This window comes from Oncorhynchus mykiss, chromosome 6 (assembly GCF_013265735.2).
Source record: "Oncorhynchus mykiss isolate Arlee chromosome 6, USDA_OmykA_1.1, whole genome shotgun sequence".
Classification (NCBI taxonomy): Eukaryota; Metazoa; Chordata; class Actinopteri; order Salmoniformes; family Salmonidae; genus Oncorhynchus; species Oncorhynchus mykiss.
This window is the reverse complement of record NC_048570.1, coordinates 5,767,326-5,794,754: the sequence shown is the minus strand read 5'-3', so window position 1 is coordinate 5,794,754 and position 27,429 is coordinate 5,767,326. Positions and strand designations below refer to the sequence as shown.

The 27,429-nt window shown below is 44.4% G+C and overlaps 1 protein-coding gene and 1 long non-coding RNA gene across 5 annotated transcripts in view; both read left to right on the top strand.

The window, feature by feature from the left end:
* The window catches only part of LOC110525177 (extracellular matrix protein FRAS1), a 312,474-nt gene that overhangs the window by 173,926 nt on the left and 111,119 nt on the right, over positions 1-27,429 (top strand). Inside the window, exons 23-32 of the mRNA XM_036979249.1 lie at positions 4,493-4,633; positions 5,861-6,001; positions 10,040-10,180; positions 11,028-11,133; positions 11,305-11,469; positions 17,284-17,368; positions 19,741-19,842; positions 19,907-20,125; positions 22,928-23,087; positions 23,514-23,701. Of these exons, the coding sequence (XP_036835144.1) occupies positions 4,493-4,633; positions 5,861-6,001; positions 10,040-10,180; positions 11,028-11,133; positions 11,305-11,469; positions 17,284-17,368; positions 19,741-19,842; positions 19,907-20,125; positions 22,928-23,087; positions 23,514-23,701 (1,448 nt within the window). The remainder of the gene's footprint in view (positions 1-4,492; positions 4,634-5,860; positions 6,002-10,039; positions 10,181-11,027; positions 11,134-11,304; positions 11,470-17,283; positions 17,369-19,740; positions 19,843-19,906; positions 20,126-22,927; positions 23,088-23,513; positions 23,702-27,429) is intronic.
* Positions 26,293-27,428, top strand: LOC118964811. Of its 4 annotated transcripts, none has more exons than XR_005051991.1 (4): positions 26,293-26,321; positions 26,499-26,928; positions 27,047-27,208; positions 27,402-27,428. It is a non-coding gene; the product is annotated as an uncharacterized LOC118964811 (long non-coding RNA). The 4 variants fall into 4 exon arrangements; XR_005051989.1 differs by lacking the exon at positions 27,402-27,428 and having other exon boundaries at positions 26,499-26,833; positions 26,870-26,928; positions 27,047-27,361; XR_005051990.1 differs by lacking the exon at positions 27,402-27,428 and adding an exon at positions 27,250-27,361.

Below are 27,429 nucleotides of genomic sequence, written 5' to 3'. Positions count from 1 at the left end.
CCATACAGTCTTATGGCTTGGGGGGTAGAATCTGTTCAGGGTCCTGTTGGTTCCAGACCGCTCGCCGTACAGTCTTATGGCTTGGGGGGTAGAATCTGTTCAGGGTCCTGTTGGTTCCAGACCGATCGCCATACAGTCTTATGGCTTGGGGGGTAGAATCTGTTCAGGGACCTGTTGGTTCCAGACCGCTCGCCATACAGTCTTATGGCTTGGGGGGTAGAATCTGTTCAGGGTCCTGTTGGTTCCAGACCGCTCGCCGTACAGTCTTATGGCTTGGGGGGTAGAATCTGTTCAGGGTCCTGTTGGTTCCAGACTTGGTGTTTCAGTTTCGCTTGCCGTGCGGTAACGGAGAGAACAGTCTATGACTTGGGTGGTTTGACTCTTTGACAATTGTTAGGGCCTTCCTCTGACACCGCCTGGTATAGAGTTCTTGGAAGGCAGGGAGCTTGGCCCCAGTGATGTACTGGGCCTTACGCGCTATCCTCTGTAGCGCCTTGCGGTTGGATGCCTAGTAGTTGTCATACCAAGCAGGTGATGCAGCCAGTCAAGATGCTCTCAATGGTGCAGCTGTAGAACTGATTGAGGATCTTAGGGCTCATGACAAATCTTTTCAGCCTCCTGAGGGGAAAGAGGCGTTGTTGTGCCCTCTTCACGACTGTGTTGGTGTGTGTGGACCATGATAGATCCTTAGTGATGTGGACACCAATGAACTTGAAGCTCTCGACCCGCATCCTCTACAGCCTCGTTGATGTGAATGGAGGCGTGGCTCGGCCCTCCGTTTCCTGTAGTCCACGATATGCTCCTTTGTGTTGCTGACGTTGGGCGAGAGGTTGTTGTCTTGGCAACACTGCCAGGTTTTTGACCTCCTCCCTATAGGCTGTCTAGTCGTCGTCGATGATCAGGTGATCTACCACTGTCATGTCGTCAGCAAACGTAATGATGGTGTGGGAGTTGTGCCTGGCCTCGCAGTCGTGGGTGAACAGGGAGTACAGGAGAAGACTAACCAGATGGCAGATGTGTTTTTGCCTACCCTCGTAACCTGGGAGCGACCCGTCAGGAAGTCCAGGATCCAGTTGCAGAAGTAGGTGTTCAGTCCCAGGGTCCTGCGCTTAGTGATGAGCTTGGAGGGCACTATGGTGTTGAACGCTGATCTGAAGTCGATAAACAGCATTCTCACGTAGGTGTTCCTCTCGTCTAGGTGGGAAAGGGCAGTGTGGAGTGTAATAGAGATTGTGTCGTCTGTGGATCTGAAGGCAGGGGGGGTTATGGGAATTTAAGTGGGTCCAGGTGGTCTGGGATAATGGTGTTGATGTGAGCCATGACCAGCCTTTCAAAGCACTTCATGGTGAAAATGTAAATGTGTTATATCTAATGGTGTTATAGGTGATGGTGTTATATCTAGTGGTGTTATATCTAGTGGTGTTATAGGTGATGGTGTTATATCTAGTGGTGTTATATCTAGTGGTGTTATAGGTGATGGTGTTATATCTAGTGGTGTTATATCTAGTGGTGTTATAGGTGATGGTGTAATATCTAATGGTGTTATAGGTGATGGTGTTATATCTAGTGGTGTTATATCTAGAGGTGTTATATCTAGAGGTGTTATATCTAGAGGTGTTATATCTAGTGGTGTTATATCTAGAGGTGTTATATCTAGTGGTGTTATATCTAGAGGTGTTATATCTAGAGGTGTTATATCTAGAGGTGTTATATCTAGAGGTGTTATATCTAGAGGTGTTATATCTAGAGGTGTTATATCTAGAGGTGTTATATCTAGTGGTGTTATATCTAGTGGTGTTATATCTAGAGGTGTTATATCTAGAGGTGTTATATCTAGAGGTGTTATATCTAGAGGTGTTATATCTAGTGGTGTTATATCTAGTGGTGTTATATCTAGTGGTGTTATATCTAGTGGTGTTATATCTAGTGGTGTTATATCTAGTGGTGTTATATCTAATGGTGTTATATCTAGTGGTGTTATATCTAGTGGTGTTATATCTAGAGGTGTTATATCTAGTGGTGTTATATCTAGTGGTGTTATATCTAGTGGTGTTATATCTAGTGGTGTTATATCTAGTGGTGTTATATCTAGTGGTGTTATATCTAGAGGTGTTATATCTAGTGGTGTTATATCTAGTGGTGTTATAGGTGATGGTGTTATATCTAGTGGTGTTATAGGTGATGGTGTTATATCTAGTGGTGTTATATCTAGTGGTGTTATATCTAGTGGTGTTATATCTAGTGGTGTTATATCTAGTGGTTTATAGGTGATGGTGTTATATCTAGTGGTGTTATATCTAGTGGTGTTATATCTAGTGGTGTTATATCTAGTGGTGTTATATCTAGTGGTGTTATATCTAGTGGTGTTATATCTAGTGGTGTTATATCTAGTGGTGTTATAGGTGATGGTGTTATATCTAGTGGTGTTATATCTAGTGGTGTTATATCTAGTGGTGTTATATCTAGTGGTGTTATATCTAGTGGTGTTATATCTAGTGGTGTTATATCTAGTGGTGTTATATCTAGTGGTGTTATATCTAGTGGTGTTATATCTAGTGGTGTTATATCTAGTGGTGTTATATCTAGTGGTGTTATAGGTGATGGTGTTATATCTAGTGGTGTTATAGGTGATGGTGTTATATCTAGTGGTGTTATATCTAGTGGTGTTATATCTAGTGGTGTTATATCTAGTGGTGTTATATCTAGTGGTTTATAGGTGATGGTGTTATATCTAGTGGTGTTATATCTAGTGGTGTTATATCTAGTGGTGTTATATCTAGTGGTGTTATATCTAGTGGTGTTATATCTAGTGGTGTTATATCTAGTGGTGTTATATCTAGTGGTGTTATATCTAGTGGTGTTATATCTAGTGGTGTTATATCTAGTGGTGTTATATCTAGTGGTGTTATATCTAGTGGTGTTATATCTAGTGGTGTTATATCTAGTGGTGTTATAGGTGATGGTGTTATATCTAGTGGTGTTATATCTAGTGGTGTTATATCTAGTGGTGTTATATCTAGTGGTGTTATATCTAGTGGTGTTATAGGTGATGGTGTTATATCTAGTGGTGTTATATCTAGTGGTGTTATATCTAGTGGTGTTATATCTAGTGGTGTTATATCTAGTGGTGTTATATCTAGTGGTGTTATATCTAGTGGTGTTATATCTAGTGGTGTTATATCTAGTGGTGTTATATCTAGTGGTGTTATATCTAGTGGTGTTATATCTAGTGGTGTTATATCTAGTGGTGTTATAGGTGATGGTGTTATATCTAGTGGTGTTATATCTAGTGGTGTTATATCTAGTGGTGTTATATCTAGTGGTGTTATATCTAGTGGTGTTATATCTAGTGGTGTTATATCTAGTGGTGTTATAGGTGATGGTGTTATATCTAGAGGTGTTATATCTAGTGGTGTTATATCTAGTGGTGTTATATCTAGTGGTGTTATATCTAGTGGTGTTATATCTAGAGGTGTTATATCTAGTGGTGTTATATCTAGTGGTGTTATATCTAGTGGTGTTATATCTAGTGGTGTTATATCTAGTGGTGTTATAGGTGATGGTGTTATATCTAGAGGTGTTATATCTAGTGGTGTTATATCTAGTGGTGTTATATCTAGTGGTGTTATATCTAGTGGTGTTATAGGTGATGGTGTTATATCTAGTGGTGTTTTATCTAGTGGTGTTATATCTAGTGGTGTTATATCTAGAGGTGTTATATCTAGTGGTGTTATATCTAGTGGTGTTATAGGTGATGGTGTTATATCTAATGGTGTAATATCTAGTGGTGTTATATCTAGTGGTGTTATATCTAGTGGTGTTATATCTAGTGGTGTTATATCTAATGGTGTAATATCTAGTGGTGTTATATCTAGTGGTGTTATATCTAGTGGTGTTATATCTAGTGGTGTTATAGGTGATGGTGTTATATCTAGTGGTGTTATATCTAGTGGTGTTATATCTAGTGGTGTTATTTCTAGTGGTGTTATATCTAGTGGTGTTATATCTAGTGGTGTTATATCTAGTGGTGTCATATCTAGTGGTGTTATAGGTGATGGTGTTATATCTAGTGGTGTTATATCTAGTGGTGTTATATCTAGTGGTGTTATAGGTGATGGTGTTATATCTAGTGGTGTTATATCTAATGGTGTTATAGGTGATGGTGTTATATCTAGTGGTGTTATATCTAGTGGTGTTATATCTAGTGGTGTTATATCTAGTGGTGTTATATATATCCCTCCTTCCAGAGTGTGATTCTCTCTCTCCCTCCCTCTTCCAGAGTGTGATTCTCTCTCTCCCTCTTCCAGATTGTGATTCTCTCTCCCTCCCTCTTCCAGAGTGTGATTCTCTCTCTCCCTCCCTCTTCCAGAGTGTGATTCTCTCTCTCCCTCTTCGAGTGTGATTCTCTCTCTCCCTCCCTCTTCCAAAGTGTGATACTCTCTCTCCCTCCCTCCTTCCAGAGTGTGATTCTCTCTCTCCCTCCCTCTTCCAGAGTGTGACTGGAGCTGTAATGAGTGTAAGGGTCCTCTGCGTACTGACTGCCTGCAGTGTATGGAGGGACATGTTCTGCAGGACGGACTCTGTGTCCAGGGCTGCTCCTCAGGGTCCTACCAGGATGGAGAGAGATGCCTCAGTACGTGCCTGAAGAGAATGATCATTTCACTTTTTATGAAATGTTTGTCATTGAATGTTCTAAGCCGGTTATACCTTCTAACATATAATGTCTGTTTCTCATCCCCCACCCTCTCTCTCTCTCTCTCTCTCTCTCTCTCTCTCTCTCTCTCTCTCGTTTCTCATCTCTCTCCCCCCCCTCCCCCCCTCTCTCTCTCTCTCGTTTCTCATCTCTCCCCACCCTCTCTCTCTCTCTCTCTCTCTCTCTCTCGTTTCTCATCTCTCCCCCCCTCTCTCTCTCTCGTTTCTCATCTCCCCCCCCTATCTCTCTCGTTTCTCATCTCTCCCCCCCTCTCTCTCTCGTTTCTCATCTCTGCCCCCCCCTAACTCTCTCTCTCTCTCTCTCTCTCTCGTTTCTCGTCTCTCTCTCTTTTTCTTGTCTCCCCCCTAACTCTCTCTCTCTCGTTTCTCATCCCCCCTCTTTCTCTCTCTCTCGTTTCTCGTCCCTCCCCCCCTCTCTCTCTCGTTTCTCATCTCTCCCCCCCTCTCTCTCTCTCTCTCCCCCTCGTTTCTCATCTCCCCCCTAACTCTCTCTCTCTCGTTTCTCATCCCCCACCCTCTCTCTCGTTTCTCATCTCCCCCCTCTCTCTCTCTCGTTTCTCTTCCCCCACCCTCTCTCGTTTCTCATCCCCCACCCTCTCTCTCGTTTCTCGTCTCCCCCCTAACTCTCTCTCTCGTTTCTCATCCCCCACCCTCTCTCTCGTTTCTCATCTCCCCCCTCTCTCTCTCGTTTCTCATCCCCCACCCTCTCTCTCGTTTCTCATCCCCCACCCTCTCTCTCGTTTCTCGTTCCCCCCCTCTCTCTCTCTCATTTCTCATCCCCCACCCTCTCTCTCGTTTCTCATCCCCCACCCTCTCTCTTGTTTCTCGTCCCCCCCCCTCTCTCTCTCTCGTTTCTCATCCCCCACTCTCTCTCTCGTTTCTCATCCCCCACCCTCTTTCTCGTCCCCCCCCCCCTCTTTTCCTTGTTTCTCGTCTCCCCCCTAACTCTCTCTCTCGTGTCTAATCCCCCACCCTCTCTCTCGTTTCTCGTCTCTCTCTCCACCCCTCTCTCTCCACCCCTCTCTCTCGTTCCCCCCCACCCTCTCTCTCGGTCTTTCTCTCGTTTCTCGTCTCTCGTCTCTCACTCTCGTCTCTCACTCTCGTCTATCTCTCTCGCTCTCTTTGGCTCTCTATCTGTCTGTGCCAGGTTGTGATGAGCAGTGTGAGGGATGCCAGGGCCCAGGTCAGTGTGGGCGGTGCCAGCCTCCCTATGCCACCCTGCGGGGTCGCTGTGTGCTGGAGTGTGGAAGGAACTACTTTCTGGACTCCACTCTACAGTTTTGTACATGTAAGAAAAATAAATAGATGAATCGGGTTTCAGATCGGGGTATTTGGAAATAGCAACAGGATGTTTTTTTTTTTTTCCAATATAGTCAAAACTATTTTTCAATACATTTGAACATTTGTAGGGACTTTTTAAGTTACTACCTGCGGTAAACTTGTGGAGTATGTTAGCAGATAAGGCAGACCCAGATTCTTCATTTTTCACCTGTTTATATTATTTTACATTATGAAGCTTACCGTAGTTTCCCAGAACAGTTGAGCGTGTTTGTAAATCGTACAACAGGAGAAAGCGGGTGGAACGGGATGTGAGACCAGCTGTGTATGTGATTTAACATTCTAGTTATTTAAGGATGAATTAATAATAATAAACATTTTAAAAAATGACATCTGGTACCTCTAAACAGTGGCATTCAGAAAGTATTCAGACCCTCTGACTTTTTCCACATTTTGTTACGTTACAGCCTCATTCTAAAATATATATACATTTTGATTCCCTCATCAATCTACAAACAATACCCCCAATATGACATCACAATACCCCCAAAATGACATCACAATACCCCAAAATGACATCACAATACCCCAATATGACATCACAATACCCCAAAATGACATCACAATACCCCAAAATGACATCACAATACCCCAAAATGACATCACAATACCCCGAAATGACATCACAATACCCCGAAATGACATCTCATAACCCTATAATGACATCTCATAACCCCGAAATGACATCTCATAACCCTATAATGACATCTCATAACCCTATAATGACATCTCATAACCCTATAATGACATCTCATAACCCTATAATGACATCTCATAACCCTATAATGACATCTCATAACCCTATAATGACATCTCATAACCCTATAATGACATCTCATAACCCTATAATGACATCTCATACAGTGCCTTGCGAAAGTATTCGGCCCCCTTGAACTTTGCGACCTTTTGCCACATTTCAGGCTTCAAACATAAAGATATAAAACTGTATTTTTTTGTGAAGAATCAACAACAAGTGGGACACAATCATGAAGTGGAACGACATTTATTGGATATTTCAAACTTTTTTAACAAATCAAAAACTGAAAAATTGGGCCTGCAAAATTATTCAGCCCCTTTACTTTCAGTGCAGCAAACTCTCTCCAGAAGTTCAGTGAGGATCTCTGAATGATCCAATGTTGACCTAAATGACTAATGATGATAAATACAATCCACCTGTGTGTAATCAAGTCTCCGTATAAATGCACCTGCACTGTGATAGTCTCAGAGGTCTGTTAAAAGCGCAGAGAGCATCATGAAGAACAAGGAACACACCAGGCAGGTCCGAGATACTGTTGTGAAGAAGTTTAAAGCCAGATTTGGATACAAAAAGATTTCCCAAGCTTTAAACATCCCAAGGAGCACTGTGCAAGCGATAATATGGAAATGGAAGGAGTATCAGACCACTGCAAATCTACCAAGACCTGGCCGTCCCTCTAAACTTTCAGCTCATACAAGGAGAAGACTGATCGGAGATGCAGCCAAGAGGCCCATGATCACTCTGGATGAACTGCAGAGATCTACAGCTGAGGCGGGAGACTCTGTCCATAGGACAACAATCAGTCATATATTGCACAAATCTGGCCTTTATGGAAGAGTGGCAAGAAGAAAGCCATTTCTTAAAGATATCTATAAAAAGTGTCATTTAAAGTTTGCCACAAGCCACATGGGAGACACACCAAACATGTGGAAGAAGGTGCTCTGGTCAGATGAAACCAAAATTGAACTTTTTGGCAACAATGCAAAACGTTATGTTTGGCGTAAAAGCAACACAGCTGAACACACCATCCCCACTGTCAAACATGGTGGTGGCAGCATCATGGTTTGGGCCTGCTTTTCTTCAGCAGGGACAGGGAAGATGGTTAAAATTGATGGGAAGATGGATGGAGCCAAATACAGGACCATTCTGGATGAAAACCTGATGGAGTCTGCAAAAGACCTGAGACTGGGACGGAGATTTGTCTTCCAACAAGACAATGATCCAAAACATAAAGCAAAATCTACAATGGAATGGTTCAAAAATAAACATATCCAGGTGTTAGAATGGCCAAGTCAAAGTCCAGACCTGAATCCAATCGAGAATCTGTGGAAAGAACTGAAAACTGCTGTTCACAAATGCTCTCCATCCAACCTCACTGAGCTCAAGCTGTTTTGCAAGGAGGAATGGGAAACAATGTCAGTCTCTCGATGTGCAAAACTGATAGAGACATACCCCAAGCGACTTACAGCTGTAATCGCAGCAAAAGGTGACGCTACAAAGTATTAACTTAAGGGGGCTGAATACTTTTGCACGCCCAATTTTTCAGTTTTTGATTTGTTAAAAAAGTTTGAAATATCCAATAAATGTCGTTCCACTTCATGATTGTGTCCCACTTGTTGTTGATTCTTCACAAAAAAATACAGTTTTATATCTTTATGTTTGAAGCCTGAAATGTGGCAAAAGGTCGCAAAGTTCAAGGGGGCCGAATACTTTCGCAAGGCACTGTAACCCTATAATGACATCTCATAACCCTATAATGACATCTCATAACCCTATAATGACATCTCATAACCCTATAATGACATCTCATAACCCTATAATGACATCTCATAACCCTATAATGACATCTCATAACCCTATAATGACAAAGCAAAAACTGTTATTTAGATGAAGAAAATAAAAAAGATAATTATAAATTTCAAATCTGATTTAATATCTGATTTACATACGTTTTCAGACCCTTTACTCAGTACTTTCTTGAAGCACCTTTGGCAGTGATTACAGCCTCGAGTCTTCTTGGGTATGACGCTACAAGTTTTTGCACATCTGTATTTGGGGAGTTTCTCCCATTGTTCTCTACAGAGCTCATTCAGACTTGTCCCGAAGCCACTCCTGCTTTGTCTTAGCGGTGTGGTTAGGGTTGTTGTCCTCAGTCTGAGGTCCTGAACGCTTTGGAGCAGGTTCATCTTTCCCTCCATCCTGACTAGTCTCTCAGTCGCTGAAAAACACCCCCACAGCATGTTGCTTCCACCATCACGCGTCACCGTAGGGATGGTGCAAGTTTTCCTCCAGACGTGACATTTGGCATTCGGGCTAAAAAGTTCAATCTTGGTTTGATCAGATCCGAGAATCATGTTTCTCATGGTCTGAAAGTCTTTAGGTGCCTTTTTGGCAAACTCCAAGGGGGATGTCATGTACCTTTTACTGAGGAATGGCTTCCATCTGGCCACTCTATTATAAAGGCCTGATTGGTGGAATGCTGCAGAGATGGTTGTCCTTCTGGAAGGTTCTCCCATCTCCACAGAGGAACACTGGAGCTCTGTCAGAGTGACCATCAAGTTCTTGGTCACCTCCCTGACCAAGGCCCTTCTCCCCCAACTGCTCAGTTTGGCCGGGCAGCTCTAGGAAGAGTCTTGGTGGTTCCAAACTTCTTCCATTTATTAATTTACCACAGTTGTAAAAACATCTTAAGGATGATCGATGGAAACAGGATGCACCTGAGCTCAATTTAAAAACTCATACCAAAGAGTGTGAATACTTATTTAAATAAGATATATCTGTTTTTTTATTACATTTGCAAACATTTCTAAAAACCTTGTTTTCACTTTGTAATTATGAGGTATTGTGTGTAGATTTATTTTTTATTTTAGAATAAGGCTGTATCGTGAAATGTTTGGGGAAAAAGTAAAGGGGTTTGAAAACTTTCCGAATGCAAGCTTGTCTTTGCAATTTGTTTATTTTCATTTGCGTGCGTTAGCATATTTAGCTAGCAACCTCTATTGACATTCTCTAGTACTTTTGTTAGCATTCTGGATATAGACATATATCCACGAGAGAAGGACGATATGATGACATGAAAATCTACACCCTATTGAGTAGAAACGCAAATTACAACCACTGTTGAGACACATAGTGCTGTTTGCATTCTCAAGCCCTTGCCATACATATCCATCATCATTGATCTTACAGTATTAATCAACTGTTTGTGTTATGTTTCTCCCTGTTTCCCAGCATGCTCTGCTGACTGTGTGGAGTGTGAGGGGATGGGTCGTTGCACCGTTTGTAGACAGAACACCTACCTAAGAGAAGGATACTGCACTCCGGACTGTGGACACGGTTTCTATGCCGATAAGAAGACCGGGACATGCCATGGTAAATCTTCACTACTGTTTCCGTACAACAATGACAGAATCAAGTGACTTGGTGAACAGAGAGTACCGGACTAGTACTGAGCCCTGGGGGACACCAGTAGAGAGAACAGCAGAGGACCTAGTACCGAGCCCTAGGGGACACCAGTAGAGAGAACAGTAGAGGACCTAGTACCAAGCCCTGGGGGACACCAGTAGAGAGAACAGCAGAGGACCTAGTACCAAGCCCTGGGGGACACCAGTACAGAGAACAGCAGAGGACATAGTACCAAGCCCTGGGGGACACCAGTAGAGAGAAAAGTAGAGGACATAGTACATCAGGGACAGGGTACACAGACATTTCACTATCCCTGATACAGTGGGAAAAAACTGAAGCTTTAGGCAACACCTTTTGTTTGTCTGGACACCAGTAGAGAGACAGAACTTTGATCCATGCATTGGACACACACTCCCTCTCTCTCTCCCTCTCTCTCCCTCCCTCTCTCCCTCCCTTTCTCTCTCCATCACGCTCTCTCTCCTTCTCTCCCTTTCTCTCCTTCTCTCGCTCTCTCTCTCTCCCCCCTTTCTTTCTTTCTCTCTCTCTCCCTCCCTTTCTTCTCTCTCTCCCTCCCTTTCTCTCTCTCTCTCCCTCCCTTTCTCTCTCCTTCATGCTCTCTCTCTCTCCTTCCCTCTCTCCCTCCCTCTCTTTCTTTTTTTCTCTCTCCCTCCCTTTCTCTCTTCCCCCCACTCTTATCTATCTCTCTCTCTCTGTCTCTCTCTCTGTCTCCCTCCCTCCCTTTCTCTCTCTCTCTCTCTCTCTCTCTCTCTCTCTCTCTCTCTCTCTCTCTCTCTCGCTCCTTCCCTCCCTCCAGCTAACAGCCAGGCTCCAACCCTGCGTATCAGTGGATCTCTGTTGGTGCCCATTGGGGGAACCAAACCCCTGGTCACCACCCTAATCTCTGCCCATGACCAAGACAGGTTAAACTCTCATTTAACTTTCTTTCTATTTTTAGCCTTCATTTAACCAGAATAATATTTTGAGGTTGAGAGAACCTCTTCCTCTTTTTCAACAGAGATCTGTCTCACTCTGTAAAGTGTTTTGCAATATTGTTTGTTTTGTAAAAGTTTGTTTTGATGTTGACCTGCCAGCCCTCCAGAGAGGCTGGTGTTCCAGCTGCTGCAGCCCCCCACGACAGGCTGTGTGGTTGTCCTGGAGGAGGGCAGGGAGACAGAGTTGGCCCGGGACGACACTTTCTCCTGGGCTCAGCTAGAGAGCGGACAGGTCCGCTTCACACATGACAAGGACAAGGCCAGGTGAGTGGCTGTACAGACAGAGAATTAAAGGATCTCAATATCGATCTCAGTCTCACATTTTCTGTATTTTTATAAATGTTCTCTCTCTCTCTCTCTCTCTCTCTCTCTCTCTCTCTTTCTCTCTCTCTCTCTCTCTCTCTCTCTTTCTCTCTCTCTCAATTCAATTCAATTCATTTCAAGGGGCGTTATTGGCATAGGAAACATGTGTTAACATTGCCGAAGCAAGTGAGGTAGATCATTTACAAAAGTGAAATAAACAATTAAAATTAACAGTAAACATTACACATACAGAAGTTTCAAAAGAATAAAGACAATCCAAATGTCTTATTATATATATACATTGTTTTAACAATGTACAAATGGTTAAAGTACAAAAGGGAAAATAAATAAGCATAAATATGGGTTGTATTTACAATGGTGTTTGTTCTTCACTGGTTGCCCTTTTCTCGTGGCAACAGGTCACAAATCTTGCTGCTGTGTTGGCACACTGTGGAATTTCACCCAGTAGATATGGGAGTTTATCAAAATTGGATTTGTTTTCGAATTCTTTGTGGATCTGTGTAATCTGAGGGAAATATGTGTCTCTAATATGGTCATACATTGGGCAGGAGGTTAGGAAGTGCAGCTCAGTTTCCACCTCATTTTGTGGGCAGTGAGCACATAGCCTGTCTTCTCTTGAGAGCCATGTCTGCCTACGGCGGCCTTACTCAATAGCAAGGCTATGCTCACTGAGTCTGTACATAGTCAAAGCTTTCCTTAATTTTGGGTCAGTCACAGTGGTCAGGTATTCTGCCGCTGTGTACTCTCTGTTTAGGGCCAAATAGCATTCTAGTTTGCTCTGTTTTTTTGTTAATTCTTTCCAATGTGTCAAGTAATTATCTTTTTGTTTTCTCATGATTTGGTTGGGTCTAATTGTGCTGTTGTCCTGGGGCTCTGTAGGGTGTGTTTGTGTTTGTGAACAGAGCCCCAGGACCAGCTTGCTTAGGGGACTCTTCTCCAGGTTCATCTCTCTGTAGGTGATGGCTTTGTTATGGAAGGTTTGGGAATCACTTCCTATTAGGTGGTTGATAATTCGTGGGAATCGGCCTAAATATGCTCTGCATGCATTATTTGGTGTTCTACGTTGTACACGGAGGATATTTTTGCAGAATCCTGTATGCAGAGTCTCAATTTGGTATTTGTCCCATTTTGTGAAATCTTGGTTGGTGAGCGGGCCCCAGACCTCACAACCATAAAGGGCAATGGGCTCTATGACTGATTCAAGTATTTTTAGCCAAATCGTAATTGGTATGTTGAAATGTATGTTTCTTTTGATGGCATAGAATGCCCTTCTTGCCTTGTCTCTCAGATCGTTCACAGCTTTGTGGAAGTTACCTGTGGTGCTGATGTTTAGGCCAAAGTATGTATAGTGTTTTGTGTGCTCTAGGGCAACAGTGTCTAGATGGAATTTGTATTTGTGGTCCTGGCGACTGGACCTTTTTTGGAACATCATTATTTTTGTCTTACTGAGATTTACTGTCAGGGCCCAGGTCTGACAGAATCTGTGCAGAATATCTAGGTGCTGCTGTAGGCCCTCCTTGGTGGGTGTCTGAAGCACCAGATCATCAGCAAACAGTAGACATTTGACTTCGGATTCTAGTAGGGTGAGGCCGGGTGCTGCAGACTGTTCTAGTGCCCGCGCCAATTCGTTGATATATGTTGAAGAGGGTGGGGCTTAAGCTGCATCCCTGTCTCACCCCACGGCCCTGTGAATAGGAATGTGTGTGTTTTTTGCCTATTTTATAATGTATGTTTTACCCCCAACACCACTTTCCATCAATTTGTATAGCAGACCCTCATGCCAAATTGAGTCAAAGGCTTTTCTGAAAACAACAAAGCATGAGAAGACTTTGCCTTTGTTTTGGTTTGTTTGGTTGTCAATTAGGGTGTGCAGGATGAATACATGGTCTGTTGTACGGTAATTTGGTAAAAAGCATTTGCTCAGTACATTGTTTTCATTGAGGAAATGTACGAGTCTGCTGTTAATGATGATGCAGAGGATTTTCCCAAGGTTACTGTTGACGCATATTCCACGGTAGTTATTGGGGTGAAATTTGTCTCCACTTTTGTGGATTGGGGTGATCAGTCCTTGGTTCCAAATATTGAGGAAGATGCCAGGGCTAAGGATGATGTTAAAGAGTTTTAGAATAGCCAATTGGAATTTGTTGTCTGAATATTTTATCATTTCATTAAGGATACCATCAACACCACAGGCCTTTTTGGGTTGGAGGGTTTTTATTTTGTCCTGTAGCTCATTCAAGGTAATTGGAGAATCCAGTGGGTTCTGGTAGTCTTTAACTTCTTATGGCTGCAGGGGCAGTATTGAGTAGCTTGAATGAAAGTTGCCCAGAGTAAACGGCCTGCTCCTCAGTCCCAGTTTCTTATATTTGCATATTATTATTTGTATTGGATGGAAAACACTCTGCAGTTTCTAAAACTGTTTGAATGATGTCTGTGAGAGAAACAGAACTCATATGGCAAAAACCTTAGAATAAATGTTGACTTGCTGCTTTTTGTTCTATGTTGCTCTGTCTGTATGCTACGTCTTGCTTGCTCTGTGTGTGCTCACTGCTCATTGACTGTCTGTATTGTAATTGTTTTTAATAACCTGCCCAGAGAATGCAGTTGAAAATTAGCCGGCTGGCTAAAACCGGCACTTTTACTGAAACGTTGATTAATGTGCACTGTCCCTGTAAAAATATAATAAACCTAAACTCAAACTCAAGAACTCCAAACAGGAAGTGAGAAATCTGAGGTTGGTCGATTTTAAACCCAGGACCTATTGAATTCACAGTGGGATATGGATGAAGTTGCACTTCCTAGTGCTTCCACTACATGTCAACTATCTTTAGAAACTTGAATGAGGCTTCTACTGTGTTGTGGGGCTGAATAAGAGCTGAATGAGTCAGGTTACTGGCAGAGAGCCAGGTCCTGGTCTTGCGCATTTCACATGATATCGACCTGCGTTCCATGGCTTCTCTAGACACAAAGGAATTCTCCGGTTGGAACTTTATTGAAGATTTATGATAACAACACCCTACAGATCGATTCTATACTTAGTTTGAAATGTTTCTTCGACCTGTAATATAACTTTTTGAAGTTTTTGTCCGAAGTTATGCTGGACCTGCACGAGAGTTTGGATATGTGTACCTAACGCCCTAACAAAAGTAGCTACATGGACATAAATAATGGACATTATCGAACAAATCAAGCATTTATTTTGTAGCTAGGATTCCTGGGAGTGCATTCTGATGAAGATCATCAAAGGTAAGGGAATATTTATAATGTGATTTCTGGTTTCTGTTGACTCCAACATGGCAGATAATTGTATTTATTTTCTGAGCGCTGTCTTATTGTATGGTTTGCTTTTTCCGTAAAGTTTTTTTGAAATCTGACACAGCGGTCATTGACTTCTTGACGCACCCATCCCTTTAGCGGGATCATTTTCGTCAACATCCGCTGAATTGCAGAGCGTCAAATTCAAATTAAATTACTAAAAATATTTATTGTCATGAAATCACAAGTGCAATATAGCAAAACACAGCTTAGCTTGTTGTTAATCCACCTGGCGTGTCAGATTTCAAAAAAGTTTTACAGCAAAAGCAAACCAATTGTTTATGTAAGGACATCTCTCTCAGCAGACAAAACATTACAAACAGCTAGCAGCAAAGTAGATTGGTCACGAAAGTCAGAAAATAAATCAAATGAATCGCTTACCTTTGATGATCTTCGGATGTTTGCACTCACGAGACTCCCAGTTACACAATAAATGTTCCTTTTGTTCGATAAAGATTATTTTTATATCCAAAAAACCTCCATTTGGTTGGCGCGTTTTGTTCAGAAAATCCACAGGCTCGTGCAGGCGGGAGGACGAAAATTCCAAATAGTATCCGTAAAGTTCGTAGAAACATGTCAAACGGTTGTTTTTACAATATTTACAATAAGTCATCGATAATATTTCAACCGGACTGTAGCTTTTTCAATAGGAGAGAGAGAAAAAATGTCTACTCCAAGCTGTTGCGCAAAACTCTGCTGGCACCCAGGCATCCACTGATGCGAAGTGATCGTTCTCACTCATTTTTTTCAGAATAAAAGCCTGAAACTATGTCTAAAGACTGTTCACACCATGTGGAAGCCATAGGGAAAGGAATCTGGTTGATATCCCTTTAAATGGAGGGAAGGCATGCAATGGAACAGGGAGATTTGTTTCTCTTAGGCACTTCCTGGTTGGATTTTCCTCAGTTTTCGCCTGCAGTATCAGTTCTGTTATACAATATTTTGACAGTTTTGGAAACTTTAGAGTGTTTTCTATCCTAATCTGACAAATATATGCATATTCTAGATTCTGGGCCTGAGAAATAGGCAGTTTCATTTGGGTATGTTTTTCATCCAAATATCAAAATACTGCCCCCAACACTCAACAGGTTAAGGAGAGGTATATCTATAATTACATGTGTATAACTTGTATTATCATCTACATTTATGATGAGTATTTCTATTGAATCGATGTGGCTATGCAAAATCACTGGATGTTTTTGGAACTAGTGAACGTATGTAAAAAACTCAGATTGTTTTATCTGAACTTTATCAAACAAAACATACATGTATTGTGTAACATGAAGTCCTATGAGTGTCATTTGATGAAGATCATCAAAGGTTAGTGATTCATTTCATCTCTATTTCTGCTTTTTGTGCCACCTCTCTTTGGCAGGAAAAATGGCTGTGTTTTTCTGTGGCTTGGTGGTGACCTAACATAATTGTTTGTGGTGCTTTCGCTGTAAAGCCTATTTGAAATCGGACACTGTGGTGGGATTAACAACAAGATTCACTTTAAAACGGTATAAGATACATGTACTGTATGTTTGAGGAATTTTAATTACGAGATTTTTGTTGTTTTGAATTTGGCGCCCTGCACTTTCATTGGCTGTTGTCATATCGATCCCGTTAACAGGATTGCAGCCATAAGAAGATTTTAATAGTTGATTCTAAGATTTGTATTTGATCCTGTATATGTTTTTGCTCTTTGTTCTTTGTTATAGAGCCAAAACGATTGGAGAAGTGGTTTACCCCATACATCTCCATTTTGGATAGATAGATAACTCTTCGTGTTGTTGTTTGTTTAGTGTTTTCCAATTTTCCCAGAAGTGGTTAGAGTCTATGGATTCTTCAATTACATTGAGCTGATTTCTGACGTGCAGTTCCTTCTTTTTCCATAGTGTATTTCTGTATTGTTTTAGTGATTCACCATAGTGGAGGCGTAGACTCAGGTTTTCTCTCTCTCTTACTCTCAGTCTCTCTCTCTCTCTGTCTCTCTCTCTCTCTCTCTTTCTGTCTCTCAATTCAATTCATTTCAATTTGCTTTATTGGCATGACGTAACAATGTACATATTGCCAAAGCTTATTTTGGATATTTACAATTTAAAATAAAATGAGAATCAAAATTGTCAACGGGACAACAGTATCAACAATAACCAAGGGTCAAAATAACCATACATTCAACAATAACAATAAGCATACAGTAGAGGACATGTGCAGGTTGATTGGTCTGTCCCTCATCTTATGGCAGGCAGCAATGTAGTGCGCTGCCAACCCACAGCTCTCTGCGTCTTCCCCCAACAGGACGGGTAGCCTATCCTCATCAGAGAGGTCTTTGAAACCTTGAATAAGGGATAAGGGTTTCACATTTGGGGAAATGACACTCTCTCTCTCTCTCTCTCTCTGTGTCTCTGTCTCTCTTTCTCTCTCTCTCTCTCTAATGTTGTTGTATTGTTCCAGGAGTGGACAGTTCTCCCTGCGTGTGACTGACCCTCAGCTCTTCTCCCGACCAGAGATGATACAGGTCCAGGCAGTGTCCATGCAGGTACCCGTTTACCGACCCCTCATCCTCATCTAGTATCTGTATTGATTGTCTCGCTCTAAAGGGGAACTGAGGACAGTAGAATTGTAGCATTCAAGACTCGTTCTGCCACCCTGCTCCTCAATCTTTAAAGAACACAGCCCCAAACCAGGAATCAAAGACAAGTATATTTTCCATATTCGTATGATGGCTCCTTGAGAGGATTGGGAGGGTGCTGACAGCTCTCGCTCTCCCTGTTCATAAACACAGAGAAGGGTTAGCCTGTCTCTCCTCGCGTGTATCAAAAGGGGTTTTCTAAGTGCTTGTGGGGGCCTAGCTTAGCTTGCTCGCATGTTGGCATGCAGTAGTAGGCAACCAGTTATAACAGCTGTGTCCAATGGGACTGTTTTCCCCTGAGCTCTGCTCTGCAGTGAGGCACGACTCCCCAGACACAACAGAGTAAATAGAGAGAGAGAGTTGCCTGCCTGCCTGGAAGAGATAAAGATTAGCCGTTGCCTGCCAAAACCTAGGGGCCCGCTGAGCCCTCTCTATAAACCTAGAGGCCCGCTGAGCCCTCTCTATATACCTAGGGGCCTGCTGAGCCCTCTCTATAAACCTAGGGGCCCGCTGAACCCTCTCTATAAACCTAGGGAACCACTGATCCCTCTCTATAAACCTAGAGGCCCGCTGAGCCCTCTCTATAAACCTAGAGGCCCGCTGAGCCCTCTCTATAAACCTAGGGGCCCGCTGAACCCTCTCTATAATCCTAGGGAACCACTGAGCCCTCTCTATAAACCTAGAGGCCTGCTGATCCCTCTCTATAAACCTAGGGAACCACTGAGCCCTCTCTATAATCCTAGGGAACCACTGAGCCCTCTCTATAAACCTAGAGGCCTGCTGAGCCCTCTCTATAAACCTAGGGAACCACTGAGCCCTCTCTATAAACCTAGGGAAACACTGAGCCCTCTCTATAAAGCTAGGGGCCTGCTGAGCCCTCTCTATAAACCTAGGGAACCACTGAGTCCTCTTTAGTATGGACCTGCACAGAACAGTGCTCTAGGTACAACAATGAACAGTGATTTATAATGGACCTGTACAGAACAGCGCTCCAGGGACAACAATGAACAGTGATTTAGTATGGACCTGCACAGAACAGAGCTTCAGGGACAACAATGTAGCCTGTTGCAGAGTTGGACAATACAACAGGGAGAACAAGGTACTTAATTTAGCGTGGTCACAGTACACAGGGATCACAATGTATAACTATTTAGCGTCGGGCACAGAGTAGCACAGGAAATGTAGGCTACTTGATTTACGGGGACACAGCATTGTACAGAACATGTCTCTGAATGGGGAGAACAATGTACAAGATTTAGTGGGGAGCAGAGTAGGACGCCTCATCTCTTCAGGGGGAGTTGTAGAAGCTGTTCAGGAGCCTGTTGGTGTCAGAATTTTTCCGGGCCTTCCTCTCACACCGCCTGGAATAGAGGTCATGGATCGGCCCCAGTGATGTGCCGGGCTGTCCGCACCGCCCTTTGTAGCGCCATGCGATCGAAGGCGGTGCTGTTGCCGTACCAAGCGGTGATGCAGCCAGTCAAGATGCTCTCGACGGTACCGCTGTAGAACTTTTTTGGGGATCTGAGGGTCCAATGCCAAATGTTTTCAACTTCCTGAGGGGGACGAAGCCCTGTTGCGCCTTCTTCATGACTGTGAGAGGACCATTTGATTTGGGCGTGAAGCTCACGACCCGCTCCACTGCAGCCCCGTCGACGTGGATGGGGGCGTGGCTCGCAGTCAGCTCCTTTGTCTTACTGACGTTGAGGGAGAGGTTGTTGTCCCTGCAACACCCTTCCAGCTCTCTGACCTCCTTCCCGTAGGCTGTCTCGTCGTTGCCGGTGATCAGGCCTACCACCGTTGTGTCGTCAGGGAACTTGATGATGGTGTTGGAGTCGTGTGTGACAACGCAAGCGTGGGTGAACAGGGAGCCTGTTCCCTCCCTCTGCTAGACGGTTGAAATGTTGCCCTTGTTTCAGGATGCTGTAGTAGTGATCTGCCATCTAGTAGTAGTGGGCTGCCATTCCATTTCCTGGTTTAATTATAGAGTTATAGAGTTGAATCAGATAAAGATTAGATCTGACCACTTCCATTTCCTGGTTTAATTGGGTTATAGAGTTGAATCAGATGAAGATTAGATCTGACCTCTTCTCTACCTCATTCTTCTGTGGAAATGTGTCGATGATGTTATTGTCTCTTATTTTTTGTTTTTCGTTGTTATTATTTTCTTTAACTATTAATTTTCCCTCCATTTTCAAACGTCAACATCAAGTTGAGTGTCGTGTTACAACTCTTACAACAACCAATCAGTTATTAAGACCCTCCCCTCCTCTCTCTCACAGGCCCCGCAGATTCTCACCCTCAATCCTTTGCTGGTGGACGGAGGAAAGACGTCGGTCATCTCCAAGACCGTGCTTCAGATTGACGACCCAGACAACCCTCAGGTGTGTGTGTGTGTGTGTGTGTGTGTGTGTGTCTAAACATCCTCTAAATATGTCCTCCTCTCAGGACGTCCTGGTCACGGTTCTGGACCCGCCCCAACATGGCCGTCTGACCCGTCTCCACGGCGACCGGGCGCTGAGCCAATTCAAGATGGAGGAGTTGTCACGGGAACATGTGCAGTACCTCCACGACGGGTCGCTGGGGAAACGGGACAGGATACTGCTACAGGTCAACGATGGACACAGCTACCAGAACATTCTACTGCAGATCAACATCACTCAGAAGGTAGGAGGGAGGGAGGGAGGAAGGAAGGAAGGAATAAGGAAGGAACGAAGGAAGTACGGAGGGAGTAAGGAAGGAAGGAAGGAAGGAAGGAAGGAGGGAGGGAGGGAGGGAGGGAGGGAGGGAGGGAGGAAGGGAGGGAGGGAGGAAGGAAGGAAGGAAGGAAGGAAGGAAGGAAGGAAGGAAGGAAGGAAGGGAGGGAGGGTGAGGGAGAGGGTGAGGGAGAGGGTGAGGGAGGGAGGGAGGGAGGGAGGGAGGGAGGTTGTATATTTTTTGCATGACTTTGTCAGGTTTTAGTCATGCTGAATGATTTTTCATTCAAGCTATTAGCTGTTAGTAGGAAGTTATGAGACCACCGTGAGAGAGGTGCTTCTCTCCTGGCATATCCCCAAAGCTCTTCTCCCCCCCCACCATGGACAAGGCAGGATCTGCCCATTGTTGGTACTGTAGTTGTCTAGACATATGGAAGACAGACACACAGAGGGCAGACATACAGGTCTCTTGGGTCTCGCTCACACCCTGCTACCCTCCATTGTGTTCATCTCCACACCTATACCATGTTCCCCTACAGGTCTAGTCTGTCGACCCCGCCCCCCCATCCCCCTGCATCATGTTACACACACACACACACACACATATACCAATAACATCTGCTAACCGTGTGACCAATAACATCTGCTAACTGTGTGACCAATAACATCTGCTAACCATGTGACCAATAACATCTGCTAACCATGTGACCAATAACATCTGCTAACCATGTGTATGTGACGAATAACATCTGCTAACTGTGTGACCATTAACATCTACTAACCATGTGACCAATAACATTTTATTTGATATAAAGCTGCATATTGATTAATTAAGAGGAGGCAGGTCATGTCACGCTCTCCGCTCCTCTCCTCCACTCTGTAAATCAATATCACTCCTTCCTCCTCCACATCCTGAAGTCCTGCAGCATCATCAAGGACCCCACCCACCCACCCACCCACCCACCCACCCCAGCCACAAGATGTTCACTCACGTTCCGTCAGGCAGACGGTATCGGAGAAGGAGGTCTGATACCAACAGGCTCAGAGACAGTTACTATCTAAGGGAAAGTGGACAGGTGTCTTTTATATTGATAACAAGTTCAAACAGGTGCCATTAATACAGGTAACGAGTGGAGGACAGAGGAGCCTAAGGGGGCAGATTGTCTAGCCCAGCTGATTTGTAAGGGGGCAGATTGTCTAGCCCAGCTGATTTGTAAGGGTCCAGATTGTCTAGCCCAGCTGATTTGTGAGGGTCCAGATTGTCTAGCCCAGCTGATTTGTAAGGGGGCAGATTGTCTAGCCCAGCTGATTTGTAAGGGTCCAGATTGTCTAGCCCAGCTGATTTGTAAGTGTCCAGATTGTCTAGCCCAGCTGATTTGTAAGGGTCCAGATTGCAGCTCTAAGGCTAACAGGCAACAAGATGATGAAGATGCTTGAGCCTGCTACGATTACAGAATGGTTACAGGAATGTTTCTCTCTCTGGCTCTGAGCCTGCTGAGATTACAGTAAGGTTTACCTCTCTGGCTCTGAGCCTGCTGAGATTACAGTAAGGTTTCCCTCTCTGGCTCTGAGCCTGCTGAGATTACAGTAAGGGTTCCCTCTCTGGCTCTGAGCCTGCTGAGATTACAGTAAGGTTTCCCTCTCTGGCTCTGAGCCTGCTGAGATTACAGTAAGGTTTCCCTCTCTGGCTCTGAGCCTGCTGAGATTACAGTAAGGTTTCCCTCTCTGGCTCTGAGCCTGCTGAGATTACAGTAAGGTTTCCCTCTCTGGCTCTGAGCCTGCTGAGATTACAGTAAGGTTTCCCTCTCTGGCTCTGAGCCTGCTGAGATTACAGTAAGGTTTCCCTCTCTGGCTCTGAGCCTGCTGAGATTGTCTGTAACTATAGTGTTGTGTACAACATGACCCCAGTCTGTGATCATGTCTATCTCTCAGGCCAACAGTATTGGGGATGTGGGTGTTGGCGTGGAAGGGAGCCAATGTATTTTTGAGCTATTTCCCAAAGCGAATCATCTCAGGTTTTGATCTGCTGGGTCCTTTGGGGATCCTTGAGTCTCTACTGGTTGGCTGACAATATCCAGGAGGAAGATTCTTCCTCTGAGAAACAATCAGCTTCCTGTCTGTCTCTCGTTCTGTCTGTCTGTCTGTCTGTCTGTCTGTCTGTCTGTCTGTCTCTCGTTCTGTCTGTCTGTCTGTCTGTCTGTCTGTCTGTCTCTCGTTCTGTCTGTCTGTCTGTCTGTCTGTCTGTCTGTCTGTCTGTCTGTCGTTCTGTCGTTCTGTCTGTCTGTCTGTCTGTCTGTCTCTCGTTCTGTCTGTCTGTCTCTCGTTCTGTCTGTCTGTCTGTCTGTCTGTCTGTCTGTCTGTCTGTCTGTCTCTCGTTCTGTCTGTCTGTCTCTCTCTGTCTGTCTGTCTCTCTGTCTGTCTCTCTGTCTGGCTTCCTGTCTGTCTCTCTGTCTGTCTCTGTTGCTGCTGACAGCTGCCTCTGGGCTTTTCCTTCCTGCTGCTATGCTGTTGTGAGGACATGAGGCCTGAGAACATCTGAGCTGGGTTATTAACTCCGTTATGTGGAAAATGCGCTCACGTATTGGTGAGAACGGTGCATGTTGGTTGGCAGGACGAGACAACTTCCTGTTCTGATACGAATGATTCAGCAGAAGTCCTCAATGGGTTGGGTATCTGGCTGAGTAACTGAATTGAATTACAGTACTTTGAAACAATACCATGCCATTAGAAAAACATTAAAAGTAATAGTTACATACTGTATCTGGTGTTACAGCTTACCAATGCTCCTCGTGTTCTGTCGGTGCCCGGCACGTGGGTGAGAGAGGGAGGCATGGTACGGTTGGGGAAGAGGTATCTGAGGACAGATTATCACGGTGCCAGCGATGACCAGATCGTCTACACCATAGTGCGCTCCAAAGGAAGCCCCAAATATGGTATGGTACATAACGTTACCCCCCCCCCCCAAAAAAAAAAAACATGCTCATGATGATCTTTTGGTAATGATGCTAATTTCACATTCTGACTCTGTCATCCCTCCCACATCTCTCTCAAACCATGAATTACCACCCCTCCCTCTCCCCTTTACACTCTCTCTCTCTTCCTGATTCTCTTCCCCCTCTCCTCTCTTACCCTCTCTCTCTCTTCCTGATTCTCTCTCCCCCTCTCCTCTCTTACCACCCCTCCCTCTCCCCTTTACACTCTCTCTCTCCCTTCCTGATTCTCTTCCCCCTCTCCTCTCTTACACTCTCTCTCCCTTCCTGATTCTCTCTCCCCTCTCCTCTCTTGCCACCCCTCCCCCTTCTCCCCTTTACCCCCTCTCTCTCCCTTCCTGATTCTCTCTCCCCCTCTCCTCCCTACAGGTAAAGTGGTGTTGGTGCCCATGCCAGCCGACGGCCCGGTGGAAGGTTGGCAGCCCTCGCCCGATGACAGGAGCTCTACCCCAACCTCCTCCTTCACTCAGCAGGATGTGAATGAGGGCACTGTGTGGTACAAACACTTTGGCTCTGCCGGGGCCAGTGGGCCTCAAGGAGACACCTTACAGTTCCAGGTGAGTGTGGGCTGTGTGTCTGTTGGAGCCTTTCATTATTATTTATTCATTATTATTTATTCATTATTATTTATTCATTATTATTTATTCATTATTATTTATTCATTATTATTTATTCATTATTATTTATTCATTATTATTTATTCATTATTATTTGTTCATTATTATTTATTCATTATTATTTATTCATTATTATTTATTCATTATTATTTATTCATTATTATTTGTTCATTATTATTTGTTCATTATTATTTATTCATTATTATTTGTTCATTATTATTTATTCATTATTATTTATTAATTATTATTTATTCATTATTATTTATTCATTATTATTTATTCATTATTATTTGACCTTTATTTAAGTACCTTGTCAGCTCTAACCACAAGGCCACCTGCCTGCCAGCCTTACCCACCTGCCTGCCAGCCTTACCCACCTGCCTGCCAGTCTTACCCACCTGCCTGCCAGCCTTACCCACCTGCCTGCCAGCCTTACCCACCTGCCTTCCAGCCTTACCCACCTGCCTGCCAGCCTTACCCACCTGCCACCCCAGCCTTACCCACCTGCCTGCCAACCTTACCCACCTGCCTGCCAGTCTTACCCACCTGCCACCCCAGCCTTACCCACCTGCCTGCCAGCCTTACCCACCTGCCTGCCAACCTTACCCACCTGCATGCCAGCCTTACCCACCTGCCTGCCAGCCTTACCCACCTGCCTGCTAGCCTTACCCACCTGCCTGCCAGCCTTACCCACCTGCCTGCCAGCCTTACCCACCTGCCACCCCTGCCTTACCCCCTGCCACCCCTGCCTTACCCCCTGCCACCCCTGCCTTACCCCCTGCCACCCCAGCCTTACCCCCTGCCACCCCAGCCTTACCACCTGCCACCCCAGCCTTACCCCTTGCCACCCCTGCCTTACCCCCTGCCACCCCTGCCTTACCACCTGCCACCCCTGCCTTACCCCCTGCCACCCCTGCCTTACCCCCTGCCACCCCTGCCTTACCCCCTGCCACCCCAGCCTTACCCCCTGCCACCCCAGCCTTACCACCTGCCACCCCAGCCTTACCCCTTGCCACCCCTGCCTTACCCCCTGCCACCCCTGCCTTACCACCTGCCACCCCAGCCTTACCCCTTGCCACCCCTGCCTTACCCCCTGCCACCCCTGCCTTACCACCTGCCACCCCTGCCTTACCCCCTGCCACCCCTGCCTTACCACCTGCCACCCCAGCCTTACCCCTTGCCACCCCTGCCTTACCCCCTGCCACCCCAGCCTTACCCCCTGCCACCCCAGCCTTACCCCCTGCCACCCCTGCCTTACCCCCTGCCACCCCAGCATTACCCCCTGCCACCCCAGCCTTACCCCCTGCCTGCCAGCCTCACCCACCTGCCTGCCAGCTGGCCTGTCTGCCTGTTCTCAGGTTCACTGGGACTCACAAACAACCCAACTAACTCTCTCTCTCCACGCTCTGTTTAGTTTTTCTACCTGCATGTCTTTTCTGTTCTTCCTTCCTGTCTTCTACCGCTTTGTTTTCAACTCTTGTTTCTTTCTTATTTCACCTTGTCTTCTTTCCTCTCTTCTTTCTTCCTATAGTTATTTTTTCTCTTCATCCATTCTCCTCTGCGAATCCCCAAATTATTTCTCCCACTGCTGTCTTCTCCATTCATTTCCCCCGAAATTGTATCCCTCCCTCCCCTCCCTTCCTCTTCCACCCACCCTCCTCCACCCCTCCTACACAGACATCCTCTCTCTCTCTCTCGCTCTCTCTCTCTCTTTCTTTCTCTGTCACTCTCTCTCTCTCTCTCTCTCTCTCTCTCTCTCTCTCTCTCTCTCTCTCTCTCTCTCTCTCTCTCTCCATGTCTAAAGGTACAACCCTGTCTAAAGGTATAACCCTGTCCTGTCTAAAGGTATAAATAACCCTGTCTAAAGGTATAACCCTGTCCTGTCTAAAGGTATAACCCTGTCCTGTCTAAAGGTATAACCCTGTCTAAAGGTATAACCCTGTCTAAAGGTATAACCCTGTCTAAAGGTATAACCCTGTCCTGTCTAAAGGTATAACCCTGTCTAAAGGTATAACCCTGTCTAAAGGTATAACCCTGTCTAAAGGTATAACCCTGTCTAAAGGTATAACCCTGTCTAAAGGTATAACCCTGTCTAAAGGTATAACCCTGTCTAAAGGTATAACCCTGTCCTGTCTAAAGGTATAATCCTGTCTAAAGGTATAATCCTGTCTAAAGGTATAACCCTGTCTAAAGGTATAACCCTGTCTAAAGGTATAATCCTGTCTAAAGGTATAACCCTGTCTAAAGGTATAATCCTGTCTAAAGGTATAACCCTGTCCTGTCTAAAGGTATAATCCTGTCTAAAGGTATAACCCTGTCTAAAGGTATAACCCTGTCCTGTCTAAAGGTATAACCCTGTCTAAAGGTATAACCCTGTCTAAAGGTATAACCCTGTCCTGTCTAAAGGTATGACCCTGTCCTGTCTAAAGGTATAACCCTGTCTAAAGGTATAACCCTGTCCTGTCTAAAGGTATAACCCTGTCTAAAGGTATAACCCTGTCTAAAGGTATAACCCTGTCTAAAGGTATAATCCTGTCTAAAGGTATAACCCTGTCTAAAGGTATAACCCTGTCTAAAGGTATAACCCTGTCTAAAGGTATAACCCTGTCCTGTCTAAAGGTATAACCCTGTCTAAAGGTATAACCCTGTCTAAAGGTATAACCCTGTCTAAAGGTATAACCCTGTCTAAAGGTATAACCCTGTCCTGTCTAAAGGTATGACCCTGTCCTGTCTAAAGGTATAACCCTGTCTAAAGGTATAACCCTGTCCTGTCTAAAGGTATAACCCTGTCTAAAGGTATAACCCTGTCTAAAGGTATAACCCTGTCTAAAGGTATAACCCTGTCTAAAGGTATAACCCTGTCTAAAGGTATAACCCTGTCCTGTCTAAAGGTATGACCCTGTCTAAAGGTATAACCCTGTCTAAAGGTATAACCCTGTCTAAAGGTATAACCCTGTCCTGTCTAAAGGTATAAATAACCCTGTCTAAAGGTATAACCCTGTCCTGTCTAAAGGTATAACCCTGTCCTGTCTAAAGGTATAACCCTGTCTAAAGGTATAACCCTGTCTAAAGGTATAATCCTGTCTAAAGGTATAATCCTGTCTAAAGGTATAACCCTGTCCTGTCTAAAGGTATAACCCTGTCTAAAGGTATAATCCTGTCTAAAGGTATAATCCTGTCTAAAGGTATAACCCTGTCCTGTCTAAAGGTATAACCCTGTCTAAAGGTATAATCCTGTCTAAAGGTATGACCCTGTCCTGTCTAAAGGTATAGTCCTGTCTAAAGGTATAACCCTGTCTAAAGGTATAACCCTGTCTAAAGGTATAACCCTGTCTAAAGGTATAACCCTGTCTAAAGGTATAACCCTGTCTAAAGGTATAACCCTGTCTAAAGGTATAACCCTGTCTAAAGGTATAACCCTGTCTAAAGGTATAACCCTGTCTAAAGGTATAACCCTGTCCTGTCTAAAGGTATAGTCCTGTCTAAAGGTATAACCCTGTCTAAAGGTATAACCCTGTCTAAAGGTATAACCCTGTCTAAAGGTATAACCCTGTCTAAAGGTATAACCCTGTCTAAAGGTATAACCCTGTCTAAAGGTATAATAACCCTGTCCTGTCTAAAGGTATAATCCTGTCTAAAGGTATAACCCTGTCTAAAGGTATAATCCT